The 14,138-nt window shown below is 36.8% G+C and overlaps 2 protein-coding genes across 2 annotated transcripts in view; one reads left to right on the top strand and one right to left on the bottom strand.

The window, feature by feature from the left end:
- LOC116177603 (zinc finger CCHC domain-containing protein 9-like) lies at positions 1–1,049 on the bottom strand. Its single transcript, XM_031496614.1, has one exon. The coding sequence runs from the start codon at positions 945–947 to the stop codon at positions 123–125; it is 825 nt and encodes a 274-aa protein (XP_031352474.1). The 5' UTR covers positions 948–1,049; the 3' UTR covers positions 1–122.
- Positions 1,050–1,688: 639 nt separating this feature from the next.
- Positions 1,689–14,138, top strand: part of LOC116177601 (serine-protein kinase ATM) — a 35,051-nt gene continuing 22,601 nt past the window's right edge. The window contains exons 1-12 of the mRNA XM_031496612.1: positions 1,689–2,097; positions 2,533–2,644; positions 2,694–2,849; positions 3,039–3,274; positions 3,324–3,425; positions 3,475–3,732; positions 3,780–3,904; positions 3,953–4,183; positions 4,230–5,125; positions 8,114–8,283; positions 8,333–8,483; positions 13,317–13,462. Of these exons, the coding sequence (XP_031352472.1) occupies positions 1,912–2,097; positions 2,533–2,644; positions 2,694–2,849; positions 3,039–3,274; positions 3,324–3,425; positions 3,475–3,732; positions 3,780–3,904; positions 3,953–4,183; positions 4,230–5,125; positions 8,114–8,283; positions 8,333–8,483; positions 13,317–13,462 (2,769 nt within the window). The 5' untranslated portion in view covers positions 1,689–1,911. The remainder of the gene's footprint in view (positions 2,098–2,532; positions 2,645–2,693; positions 2,850–3,038; positions 3,275–3,323; positions 3,426–3,474; positions 3,733–3,779; positions 3,905–3,952; positions 4,184–4,229; positions 5,126–8,113; positions 8,284–8,332; positions 8,484–13,316; positions 13,463–14,138) is intronic.

The following is a 14,138-nucleotide window of genomic DNA, read 5'->3' as shown; positions in this document are numbered from 1 at the left end:
AATATTTTTTTGATTTAATTGTTTAATTATAACAAGATACCACAAAAAAATGCAACAAAATTAATGTTTATACACAATAATTATAACCAAATGAAGTTTAAAAATGTTGGAACACGAATGACTTAAAATTTAACGACTTTCTTTTTTATCTTTTTCGTTTCAGTGGATTTAGAGGGACGAACTTCCAGGCTTTCTATATTGTCCTCGTTTATTTTATCGGCAACAACTCTCGATTCGGCTTTACCCTCCTGATGTAAAGGACAATCTTTTTTGAAATGGTTAACATCCCCGCATACGTTACACGCACCTCCATTCGGATAAATACCGTTATCATTATTGGGACACTGCTTCGCAATATGCCCTTGTTCTTCACATATAAAGCACTGAGCGAATCGGAAATGTTCTCCTTTCGTAACTTTACACTCAAAATGTGTATGTTCCGTCGAACCACATTTAAAACAAATGCCACTTTGAAATTGCGGTATGTTTGAGTTACTTTGAAGTTGGGGGCACTCGGAAAGTGTATGGCCGCCATTACGACAATTAAAGCATACTTTCTTTTTCTCCCTAGCTAACGCTTTCTCCGCCCTCCGCCGCTCTAATTTTAACGCGACGTTAATTTCGTTACGCGCTATACCTTTACTAATCATGTCTTTCTTTAACTGTTTTAACCTGTCCGCGTCGGATTTCTTTATTGGAAATCCGTCAAAGTAGGCCAATTCAATTTCGATTCCGTTGAGAAGTATTTTATTTGAGCTCCCTTTGAAAAGTTGTTCGCCCTTCTTTTTGGATTTCTTTTTAATGCTGTTAACCGACTTCTTATTGAGGGATTCTTCTTTGGCGGAGCTGTTCGTCGGGGATGATTTGTCGTGTTTCATGCCTTGCCAAGATGTTGCTTCTTCGGGGATGCGTTTATTAGATCCTTTTGCTCGTGCAAAACGCGTCATCGCTAACGGTTGGTTCACTAAACAGGATCAAAGACAGGAAAAATTATTATTCAGCACGCACGATACCTAACCAAACATTTAGTGGAAGTGTATAGGTATCGACGGACGTGGAGGTCTATTCATATACAGGGTAAAGAATTGACACGCAAACCAAGAGACTCTCGTACTGCCATTGATAGATGTCCATGAACCCTAGCAGAGCAAGGTCAGCAGAAACAATCAAACATATTGCATAATTAGGTGCTAATTAAGTGCCCATATCCCGAATTAAATGCTCCTTTTTTTAAAAATAATTACATGTTTTTGCCAAGGATGCTCTATATAAATTATACCTTCCTTGGTTTTTGCAGGTTCATATGAACCCAGGAGAACACTACCTTAAACCCAAGAAAATGAAAAGTGAACTAACTAATAATTATAGGTGCTGATTAGGCGCTTATTAAGTGGCCTGTTTTCAAATTTTGTGTTTTTCCTTTTTTTTATTTTCTGCTAAGAAGTACTCACATAATTTTACCAATGTTGACATTGACAGTAGCAGTTAAATGTGTCAAAACGCACCAATGGCATCGGGGCTTTTAGTTTGTTGTGTATTTTATCTCACTTCACATTCATTGAAACCCTAGCCTATTATAAGTCAGGCACGCCATAATTTTTTTCGGATCTGTATATGCGCAAGAGTCGTTACTCCAGTAAGCGCTTGTGTGTTGGTAACCACAATAAATGTCAATGTTTCCCGCGTTTCAACTTTTTGTGTTTGTAGGTTATGTTTGTTAACAAATTGCTGAAACTTCAACACAATCCTCGGGAAAGTGTTGAGATATGTGTGGGGTCATGATCTAGTGTAATGAATGTCGAGATGAATGTTTTACTTATTTTCTTTATTGTGAAGTCAACTTCAAATGATTAACTCTTTTACACTTATTGTCAGTCGAGAATTTAATGTTGCAAGTATCCTGTTGTGAATATGGCAACATCCAACGGAGGAATTAAACAGTACTGTCGGGGTTTGCTTTCGAATAAAATTCTTGAGAGAAAGCGAAGTTTCGAATTGCTGTCATCGCTGTTGGAGCAACAATCGGCCTCTCAAGATGTTAATGCAACAATACCTTGGACTGATGTATTCAAAATTGTGCATCATTTTCTGCAAAAGGTGAGTCCAACAAATCAGATCAGTCCTCCAGGTCTTGGGACCTATTTTATACTCTCTACCTTTATCCTTACCTTACTCCCTTGAGAGGTCTGTCCAAAATTTTCCTGCTGAGCATTTTGATAGATTCCTTTGTCTTGAAGTATTATACCAATAAATATTATTATTATTATTATACGCCTTATAATTGCGTTCTTTCGGGTCTAGTTCAAGTTCCACTTTGTGCAGATTTTTTTTGTTTCGACAGTGCCCGTTAATGGTATAAATCAATCGAGTGAACACCCAGTAAAGCTTTGGTTTGTCTCTTACCAGTGTTTCTCATGCAGTTGCTCGGTCATTTCGTGACCCTTGACAGCAGAAAGCTTGGGCACTCGTATGGGTCGAGTAACTTATGTGTTTTTGTTATTCATTACAATTTTGTGCTTTTAATGTCTATAGGAAGCAGCAAAGTTGGACGAAGACGAGCATAAAAAGAAAACCCCGTCCTATTATGCTACAACAAATTATGGGGTATTACTGATCAATGTAATTAAAACAGCAAATTTAAAAGGTACAATGAATAAGTGACAATTTTTTGAAATTATTTTTTTAAATTTTAGAAAAAAATCTCAAAGTTTCTGATGTTCTCCAATGTATTTTTGAATTTTTTAAATCTCGTATTTTGACAAAGTATTACAATATTCCATATCTTATTGTCTTAAGGGATGAAATATTGCCTTTCCATTATGGACAAATAGAAGCTCAAGAATGGATAGGTAAGCAATTTGTATTTTTTTAGTTGAAGATGCCAGCCAGCTATGTAAAAATTCAATAATTCAATATTAATTGCTTAGTAAATTACAAGTTTGAAATTAATTGCACCATTTTTAACTTGTATATTATTAAATTTAATTGAATTACTTAATGATTTTGAATTAAGGAATTTCAATACAGTTTTTTTAAAGAGCTTTTAACGTGCATCAAACACCAACTCGAAATTTCCCTACCTCACATGGACCGAATCAAATTGCTGCAGTGTCTTAGACTACTATTGAAGTGGGGTCCCGTGCACTGCCTACCGATTTCCCAAGTGCGTGAGCAATTTACGTTTATGCTCGAACTATGCAAGGATATCGACAGCACGTCATCGAAACATCAGCAAGAAGTGATTATGACCATACTCTTGGAATTCATGACAAACGTAATTTTGTAACTATCAATTTGCGGCATTTTAATTTGGTTTTTTGCAGACGGCCGGAGACAATCGTCTGGCTTGCTGTAAACTGGGCGAAAATATTTTCAGTAATTTGATCGAGATTTATCAATCGCAAACTGTCGAATTTCATATTAAGGTAAGTTGAGTTTTCGGGGGTTTTTATTCTTAGAGGGTTTTTGTTTCAGATTTTGATTTTGAAATTGTTTCTATTTCAAATAGAAATTCATCATCCGAAAGGGGCAATTGACGAAAATATGCTGTCGTATGCATGCTCTTGGTCCGACTGGCGTCAGTACCTACGTTCTTTATACTCTCTTCTATGCCAAGAGATGTCCGATATGGAACTGACCAAATATCAGTCTATTGCAATTACCTCGAAGCAGTCCCATTATATGCCTTCTAATAAAGAATTTGTTTCCCTCTTTGTCGAAGTGTTTCGCCAGGTCTGTTTTAAATTCTTCTACAACAACTTACACACGTATTTTTATAGCTCCTATTTACCAGCAGAAAAATTAGCAACAGTTCAGATCAGCAACCGCCAGAGAAACGTTCAAAGGTAGAAGTTGGCGTGTCATTTATAATTCGTAGCATTCAGGATACCAAAGATTGGTCTTGGTATTATCTTGTCTTTTCGTAAACTTACCTCTAAGCTGTTTATTGCAGGATTCATGTGATGACCGAAATATTAAAAAAATACCCGGAAGTAATCTCGAATGAGGAATTTGTGTGGTTATTACAAGTTCTTTCTGCTGTACAGGCAGAATGTAAATGTTTAAATTTATGTTTTTATTTATATAAATGTTTGACGATATTAATAGACGTCCAATATCATATTGAACTCAGATCTGAGAAAGTGGAATCTTTGTGGACGGTTGTCGCAGATTGCACTTTAAGGTAACGCAAATAATTTAAATGAAAAATAATACACACACCATTTTAGGGCGGTAGGATTAAATCAGTGTGAAGAGCAGACTCATGAGCTATTGCAAAAGATTATTGCAAAAAGAAAAATGGTGAATACATATCAATTGTTTCGAATATATCTATCCAAAGTAGTAAATCTGAATATCCACAGTATAACTACATTATGCAACGCATGTCAGCAGTACGGAACACCGTCCGGGAAGGTAAACGGGAACAGCAGTGATAAAGAAATTCTCGTTGATTGGATATTAAAATTCGATTTGGGGAAAAACAGCGACACGTGCATTCTTTCTGAACCCCTCGTAGCTAAAAGTCTACTGTTTTTGTCATTTAAACAGTGGCCAAATCTGACTACAAATAAAGTGTCCAACGAGGATCAATTTATTACTTTGGAAACTTTGTACCGAGTTACTTTCTTTGATTGTTTACTAGACACAAGTGAGGAACAACCGTCCGTAGTGAATGAAGTAGAAGAATTAGACAAGCTGTATGTTATATGTGATAAAACCTATAAGTATTTGGAAGAAAATCTGATCAAGCTGATGACTCAGTTTTGCGATACCAACACGAAGGTTTTTAAAAAGGCACTGAATCTGCTAAATGCCATAATCCTGTTCATTAATGTTTTATCTACAATGATGGAACATAGAATGCTTGACGAATATAGTTCACAACAGAACAGCCTATTAAAAGTGCTGGAAGATACATTTAAAAATTGGATCGAAATGGTCCAGCCTGTGTTTCACGCTTTGGATAAAAAGAAAAATGTCGATTGTGTGGAAAATATTCTGAAACAGATAAAAACACTGTTCGATGTGCAGGTTCATTCCTTATTAGCTACCAAACTGAGAACGTGGGTTACAATGGACTTTATACAGAATATTTTTGGGCTGTTAAATAAACATATTGATGGTAAGGATAAGTAGTGTACTTAACATTTGTTGCATTTATGATAAAACTACATCGGTTGATGATCTTGTACTAATTAATTATAACAAATGCAGAAAATAAGATGTCAGAGTGTATCATAGAGTAATGTTCTCGGACTCTTAAAGATTTCCAAATAAGGCCGGCTAGGATTAACCTGGCATATGCTCTTAAAAGGATTCTTCCGATCTATTCAAACAACCCCACATGAAGAATCTCAGCATTCACGGAGGACGATGACAATTTTGTTTGAGTCAGGTCGACCGACCTAATACACAAACCCAAAATGTCAATACATTGTTATATAATTTGAAATCCGCAGGTGTATATAACCTACCAAAATTGACGTTACGGATAATACGGGCAAAGTAAGGGGGGCTATGGAATTAAAACTAATAATTAGTTGCTGTACAACACGATTAAGGGATGTTTTAACCATCAATTGAAAGATTTGAGTTTTTATTAACGAGCTCCTAGCGAGTATAATGTTGTGTCTGTCCGTCCGTCCATTAGCACGATAACTCATAAACGAATGGGCCGATTACGATGAAATTTTGCAGGTGGATTCTTTATAAAATTTGTAGATCGGAGTTGGTCAATTGGCAATGTAGCCCAAAAAATAAAGTAGGCCCTTTTGACATCTCCGTTAGTTATGAACCGAATTGCATGAAATTCAATGTGCGCATAGCTTTAGCAATATAAAACACAATTCCAAAAGTTGAACCTAATCGATCAGCATTCACAGTGCCCTTTGCGTATCTCGACCATTTACAGACCGAATTGCAAACTTTCTTATTTATGAAGGTATTTAAATGAAATTTGATACATAGCCACTTGGAATAAAACCAAATTTTACGCCAGTTTCAAAATTTCGTTTTGCGCATGCGCAGTGCCAACTTTCTGATTTATAGGGGGATTTAAATGAAATTTGGTACATAACCACTTGGAATAAAAGAAAATTTAACATCAGTTTCAAAATTTGGTTTTGCGCATGCGCAGCTTATTTATGGAGGCATTCAAATGAAATTTCATACATATACACTTTAAATAAAAGCAAAACTAACATCAGGTTTAAAATTTGGTTCTGCATATGCTATAGCCATACCCAGGAGCTCGTTTGCTATATTTGTTTAATTTATTTTATCACTACTTTTAGACAAACTTTCAAGTTTACAGGTCTGGGGTGGATCGCACCCCACAGCCACTTTCAATGTCCATAAGTTTTTTCCTTTCAATATTTTGGCCTGGGAGTACCTTCCAAGTTTAGTCTTTTCTATCTGGGGTTCGTTCCACCCCACGCCCCTAAACTTGAAAGTTTTAGTGGCCAGTAAACTACGGTTAAAAATAGTTCATTTTGGTGCTATGTCCACCACAAACCCCTTCGTCTCGCTATGGATTGTCCCAAATGTACAGCTCGAAGGGAAAGGCATGTAAATAAGATTCCCTACAATTTCTCCCCCTCGCACTTCGCCCTCCAGCAATTACATACAATGCGCCAAAATAATTGACTCCTGTGTAAGTCAATAGGCGATGAAATCCACTCACACGCTCCATTTGAAGGAGGCCCATTTCGGGTATATCAGCTCGGGGCCCCTCTCCTTTAACATTCCACATATCTCTTCCAATTGAGAAGGCGTTCTACTCCTCCAGCGTGTCCCAGGTGCTCGTAAAGGAGTTGTGTCAAAGGGTGTTTAGGATCTAGTATCATTTCACCTCGTTCCCAATGTCAGGTAAACGACCGATCCTTCCATGAACTCTCATCCAAACAAGGACTGTGAACTGTCCATCCTAAGTTACACCTTGATACCCACGGAGCGTTCTTTATGGGAGGCTCAATACATTCTCTTGTAATGATGAGATGACTATTATCTTGTCCTATCAAGATTTGTGACTCACTCACTCTCTTAAACAAATTCACTTTTTGCAAATGTGGCGAACTCAGCTGTAAATTACCGTAGGGTAGATTTTATATTGTGATAAAATACGCGTTGAACCGTGAGCGAAGTTAAGTCACTTATCTGTACATTACCTAAGGGGGGATTTTATTTGGTGTTAAAATGCGCGTTGAACCATGAGCGACGTTAACTAGCTCACCTGTAAATTACAGTAGGGTAGATTTTATTTCACACAGGTCCTTCTTCTCGAACTTCCCTTGTTTGAGACTGTTTCCATTAGTGGGTGACTTTTCCTTGGATTTCACTATTTGATTTCTACGCTCACTAATATCAGCACTCGACAGCTACCAAGGACATTCAAATGTCATTATTATGAAGCCATTAATAGAATTCACAAATTCCAAAAATGATTTCGGTTTATTTTCTTGAGGTGAGGAGAGCTTCCTCATTGTATAAAAACATGGCTGGTCTTCCAAATCTTTTCTCAAATTCCTCGAAGGCCACATTTAGAATTGCACAAGAGAAGATTCTTCACATAGCCCATTCTGCTGGATCTCTTGAAAATACCGGCGTGTGTCTCTTTCAATCTAACCAGAATTTTTCCTTGTTGCTACGTCACACCCATTCTATGTTGTCACCTTAATGGCTTGGCTGATCATCAGTCAATCACAGTTTAGAACCATCACTGAACATTAATCCACGAACCGATCCGGCTCGAAGGACCAAAATGTTAGAGGCAGTCCTAACACCAGTGACCTTAACACTTTCAAAGGACCACCTGAAAGAATGCTCAGGACAATAAATAAAATTCTTTTAATAATAATGTAATAATAATAATAGTGCTTTGCAAAACAAAAAATGCTTGCACTTAGTCAAAACAAATAATAATGATATATGATTACTTTGTATTTTAATTATAGGCTGGCATTTGAGATTGCTAGTAAAACTCATTGCTTCAGGCTTTCCAATGGCATCTCTTCAACATAGTATGTAGGATCCAATACAGTGTTAGTTGTACCACGAATGCCAGTTTTTTTTATCGAATCAGCTACTCCCAATTCATTTTTGTTTCTGACAGGCAATCAAGAAAAGGAAAAGTCCCTAAACAATTTGAGCTCGTTAAGCATCGATATCTTGTGCAGTTTTTGCAGCGTACCCCCGACTAGCAAATCGGAAGTTCAACAGCAAATTCTGGACGCTTTAGCGGAGCCCGACTTTGATGCCAAATTAAAAAGCGACTGTGATCACGTAAGTATGCGTGCTGTTACAGTCAAAAGTAAGTACTTTTAATTTGTAGACCATAGCGTTCTTAAACAATATTGAAAGATTGCGTTGTGGAGTAATTTCCGTTCCTATTTTGGAAAAAATTCTACTGAGCATACAAACAATATGCGAAGTGTACTATACTAGGCATGATAGTGCTTTGAACATATTACAAATATTACATTGTAAGTACTAGCATTTATTATCTGTCTGTCTGTTTGTCGTAACTTGGGCTCATTGTAATAAGAATCTGTTCTTTTACACTAAACACTAATCGGCACTCGGGCCAGAGACAAATACTACACTACAAGCGCTCGTTCGAAACAGGTCCTTTTCGCTTCCTTATTTTGTTAAAATATCTACAATCCTTCTCTAAAGTAGGATATACTATACTAAAGCATAGATATATTAACATTATTTATATGTATATCTATGTGCTAAATGGGGCACCTGCGACATCTGTTTACAAACTTAATTAACTGTTAGGGTCACGACCGGTACGGTAGTTGTAGGGAAACGAGGAATGAATTTTTCCTCATCACGTTTAGAGCCCTTAGCTCTTGCAAATGTATAGCCGAACGTTTTGTGACGAGCGTAGCACTGGACTGGGGGTTGTTCCATACCCCTCAGATCCCTCCGTTCTGCATTATTTATTTATTTATTTTTGGTTTTATTTTTGAGTGGGAGGGGTTACTAGAAAATTACCTCAAATTGTCCGCCATTTTGGGACGAAAAGTGGCGGGAAATTTGGATTGGCGAAAGATTTTAACTGGGTTAATTCGGATTTGAAATAAAATAATTCATTTTTGTAATACTATGCGATCAAAAATGAGTTGCTGTCGAGTTACCTTTGGAATTTTTGTTTACATGGGAAATCATAGTTAACTTGAACTTCCAAAGGCGACTCGACAGCAACTCATTTCTTAGATTTTGACGAAAATACAAAGTGTAAACGACCTTTAAGTCACTTGTGGTTGTAGAAAATTCAATTAATTTTTATTGTTTTCTTAAGACATGACGTTGTCATCACTTACTTCGCAAATTTTCGCGTTTAAAGGAAGCTCGGGCGGTTAATGAATTTTAAACACAAGTTTGTTCTTTTCACATTTGATCCAGCATGTGGTATACAATAAACGAGAAGCTGTTACTGCTGAATCTGGTAACTGAACACCATGGCATTTTTTCTGAGCCAAACTATAAACTAGGGCACAACATTCACTTAGTTTTATATAAAGTTTTCAACATGAAAATTGTTGTTGTCTGTCGAATTGACGTAAATAATCTGTCAGTCAGCCATTTTGTGGCGCTTTTATTGTCTCCTTCTAACACATGGTTACAATTGATTGTGGTACTTTCAAACATCTAGTAACTTTAGCTCTACCAACCCAACCCACTAGACATTTACAAATATCCTTAGTACCGCAGTCCAGCTTCAACTGAACTGCACATTGGCCTTTTCTCGAAACGTTTAGAGCCCTTAACACTTATACGATCGTCGATCATTTTGGGAAAGAGTCTTTATAGCTGAACGTATTGTTGGATTATGGAATATGGAATCCCCCCAATATACCTACGAATATTTTATGATAGTTGTAGGGAAATGAGAAATTCCATACCCTCCAGATCGCCAGTTCTACATTACTCCATAATTTCTTTCTGGGGGTTGTTCCATACCCCTGAGATTCCCTGGTTCTGCATTCTTCCTCAAAATGTTTTGAGCCCTTGTCACTTGCAACATAATTTGCACTGATTTGCATCTTGCTGGCTTAAATTTTGATAGAAACGCAACGTAACAGCCGCAAGCGCAATGTTGCCAGATTTAGTGAAATTTCACCACATCGACGACATATTATTAATACAAAAAATATTGTACCGTGTTACACGTAATTTCAGTCAAGGTGTCAGGTCTGCTACTGTATTTGCTGGTGCATGATTGGTGGGGAGGCGGTTTTGAACAATCCAAATAGTCAAATGTATTGTACGCTACTATTGTGCGGTAATACAGGGTGTTTCGAAATTCGCGCACACGGACTATGGGATGGTGTTATGCGACAAAAACTAAACAAAAAGTTTTTCTACCAGTTTTCCATCAGACCACTATTTTTCGAGCTACCTCGGTTTTAAAAATCTCCGCCCCCCCCCCCATCTGCGCCACTGGTTAAACTTAATAATAACACATTTTTAAAAAAAAAGAAGGTTCAAAATAAACTGTCACAAAATTTAAGAAAAAAAAGATATCTTAGGAATGGTGATTCTTAGGAGAAAAAGTATAAAAACTATTATCATTTTATGATCTACAATTTCTGTCTAATCTATATGGTTGATAACACTTACAGTTGTCGAGAAAAATTCAAAAAACAAAATGTTGACCTTTGACCTTGAATAACTTTTTGGCACACATGGTATCTATGGGAACTTTTGGCACTTTATTTCTTCCAAAATTCAGCTCTGCCAGAGTTTTTGTTATTTGATCAGTATTTTTATGTTTATTTTGACGGGCTAAAAAGGACAATCTATACTGCATTCATTATAAGAAAGTAGTAGATGACGCTGTGTTTGAAGACACACACACGAAAAATATAACACGGCACATAATTTGAAAAATATACATATAAATCAAACGATATCACGCTTGGATCTTTGAAATTGACAGCTAATGACAATTCGACAGTTTAGTTCGTAGCTGAAACTTCTAAAAGACAGAATTCGTCACTTGTTTTATATTTCAGGGTAATACTGACTCGTGTTTTAACCAATCACAGTCAAACTGTCGCTATGCTTTCTACCGCTACCTTCTTAAAATGAATAGCGTATAGAGACCTTTTTATTACTGCTATAAGAGTTCCTTCTTTGTTGTTGGTTTAGATTCTCAAATTTGACTTATCCCAACCTTATCTTTTCGGGAAACCAAAACCTCAATTTCAAAACGACGTCGGTCACTTCCTCCAACATAATTAGGGCATTTTTTAACAATAAAAAAAACCCTTTTCGGTTTTGTGTTAGTTGTTGGTAGTGGTCTTATACATTTTGTCGGTGCTTTATAGAAAGATAAGTCTTCCATAATAATATTAATTAATTATTTACTATTAATTAATTAATTAATTTTTAATTAATTATTACTTAATTAAATACAGGGTGATTCCTATAGTACCTGCCACCGTTTGGGAGCGTGTAGGTGGTGCGTAGGGGAGTATTTTGATATAGCACACTTGGGGTCGGAAATCTAAAATAAGGGTGCCAGAGCCAAATTTACCTTCTGAAATTTCGCGCCTGTAGGTAGGCAACCCAACCGGCCGGCGGTGCACACGGAGCGATCTCAGGCGGCGATGTGTGGCTGACACTTGATCAGAATTTTGTTTAAACCCACGAAATCCCGTCTGCAACGACACGTATCAAGTGAATAAACACTATGGCAATAGTATAATAATAGTTGGCTAGATGTAGGAAGTGCATTGAGAACAACGGTGGCCACGTTGAACACTTGTAAACGTTATTGCTTTTGACTGTCGTTTTCCCTCCTTCCCTCCCATGTCGCTTCCTCGCGCTAACTCGCTCTGCATCGCTCCGCGCGAAACGTCGGTCGGTTGGGTTGCCTACATACAGGCGTGAAATTCCAGAAGATAAATTTGGTTCTGGCGCCCTTATTTTAGATTTCCGACCCCAAGTGTCCTATATCAAAATACTCCCCTAGGCACCCCCTATACGCTCCCAAACGGTGGCAGGTACTATAGGAATCACCCTGTATATTAATTATTAATTAATTATTATTTTTTTTATATCAACTATGTTAATGTTTGTTTAAATTTATCCTCTTCACCATGGCCCGTAAGTATAAGATCTTACAAATACAATGTGTTACCCGAGACTTTTCTAGGTTAACTCAAAATTTTGAAAATTTAATTTAAATAACTTAATTTTACTTATAATATTTCAATGCATCTTCAAAACTTCAACATGTATCGTCATGGCTTCAACAACTTTTCAATAATGTAATTTTTCTCACACACCGTACTTATAAGTAAGTGTTTTTAATAGCTATCTAGTCAACGGTTTAACTTTAAATATTTTAGTTTGTTACCTAAAGATGATTAACAATCGAAACATGTCTTAACATTTCACAATATATCTGTCTGTCAACAATTAAATATCCATGGGGAAGGTTTTGAGGAATTGAGTCGTTTATTTCATTCATGGTTCATTACCCCCATTTTGAGCATGGATCAACCACAACCACGAGTTTTTTCTGATAATATTAAGACGTTGCCAGGTTGGGGTTATTAACTGTATATGTCGAGATAAAGTCGCCTCAACTCATGCCTTTCGAGAACGACAAATTGCAAATTATGGGAAAGCGTGCGCGGATGCGAGCCCTAGCCTAGGGCCCCTAGGTAACGATTAACGAATTATATCCCAAATGAAAAACAGTAATTGCTCGCCTGATTGCACCACGCCACCACAACTCGCTTATGATATATATGAGATGTGTCAGTATCTACAAATGAAATCCCGCCTGGCCGCACTCCGCACGCATATTCTCCGCAGCCTTTTTGTAGAACTTTGCTTTTCAAAAAATTTGAGAAGACAATCTTAAACCTACAAATAACCGAATGTCCAACTCCGCTTAACTGGAATACGCTTTTTTTGTGAAAAAAAAAAACTTTCCCTGCAAAGAATCGAACTCAAGCCGCCTCCTTGCAAGTAGGGTATCCTTGCCACTGACCATCATGGCACACATTCAATCGTCATTAATCGCATTCCGAAATAGTTCTGGGGAAGGGTCAATTTTCGCATTTATGCCGACCCGTCTTCCGTTTACAATATGCTCTCCGCCCTACTTCTGATGATTTTAACAGCAGGTCTCTTTAAATGGTACAAACTGACTATTGAAAATTAATATACCTGTTTCAAATTCTACAATGGGTCATTCTTATTACATACGTATAGACAGACAGTAGCACAAAACTCAAATTTATATTATGTATTAACCAAACAATTATTTCAATATATTTATGTTGTAGATTTAATTCCACATGTCGCCCACTTAAATTGCGGCAGTGTTAGTTCAAACTTTATGACATTATTGCACGTTTTCTACCAATATCGCCATAACTACGGACCACTCGTCTCAGTTTCCCTTCTAAATTGCATCGGAAGGCTAGTTCAGGTTTGTACTTTGTAATAGGCATGGTACAATAAGACAGGTATGCCTATACGCATGTGCTCGTGACGTCATTGGGATAACTGGGCTCTACCACTCAATAAAGTTATGGGGTTTGTGTAGTCCTACCAGTTAATAATAATGTATCTCTTTTACGGATGTGATAAGATTTGTTCAATTTATGTCAACTGCGTCAAGTTTCACACATTAAACTTACAACGTATCAATTATTGCATGTTAGCAATACAAATATTTAAAGTTACAATAAAAATATGTAATATATTCGCGTTTCCATAAAGTCATTAGATATAGAAAGTATCGCAATCATCCGCCATTTTGGGCAAATTTGCTGCCAACTAAAAAAAATTGACAAATAAAATCTGAATAGCTGTCATTTCTGTCATGTTTTATAAAAATATATACAGATATCTCCAAACAGGTGGAACAATCCCTAACATTAAAGGTACTAGAAGTTACTTCCGCCATTTTTGGGCAAAAATCATGCGTTCTCTCTCTAACACACGAGCCCAATGGATTGCGGTACTTTCTATATTTAGTGACTTTACGTTTCCAAATAACGACGAGACCTCTAGTGGCAATAAGAAAAACTTAAAAGGCTGATTAAATTTCTGAAATAAGTATAGTATTACCTTCTCTGTTTCCTGGAATTTATTTTTAAATG

The sequence above is a fragment of the Photinus pyralis genome, unplaced genomic scaffold (assembly GCF_008802855.1).
Source record: "Photinus pyralis isolate 1611_PpyrPB1 unplaced genomic scaffold, Ppyr1.3 Ppyr1.4_LG8, whole genome shotgun sequence".
Taxonomy (NCBI): Eukaryota; Metazoa; Arthropoda; class Insecta; order Coleoptera; family Lampyridae; genus Photinus; species Photinus pyralis.
Note: the sequence above shows the minus strand (reverse complement) of the source record. Positions and strands in the feature narration are given on the sequence as shown.

What these genes read in the sequence shown, in the direction of transcription:
- LOC116177603 (XM_031496614.1), bottom strand. Translation starts at nt 947, where the DNA reads ATGACGCGTTTTGCACGAGCAAAAGGATCTAATAAACGCATCCCCGAA.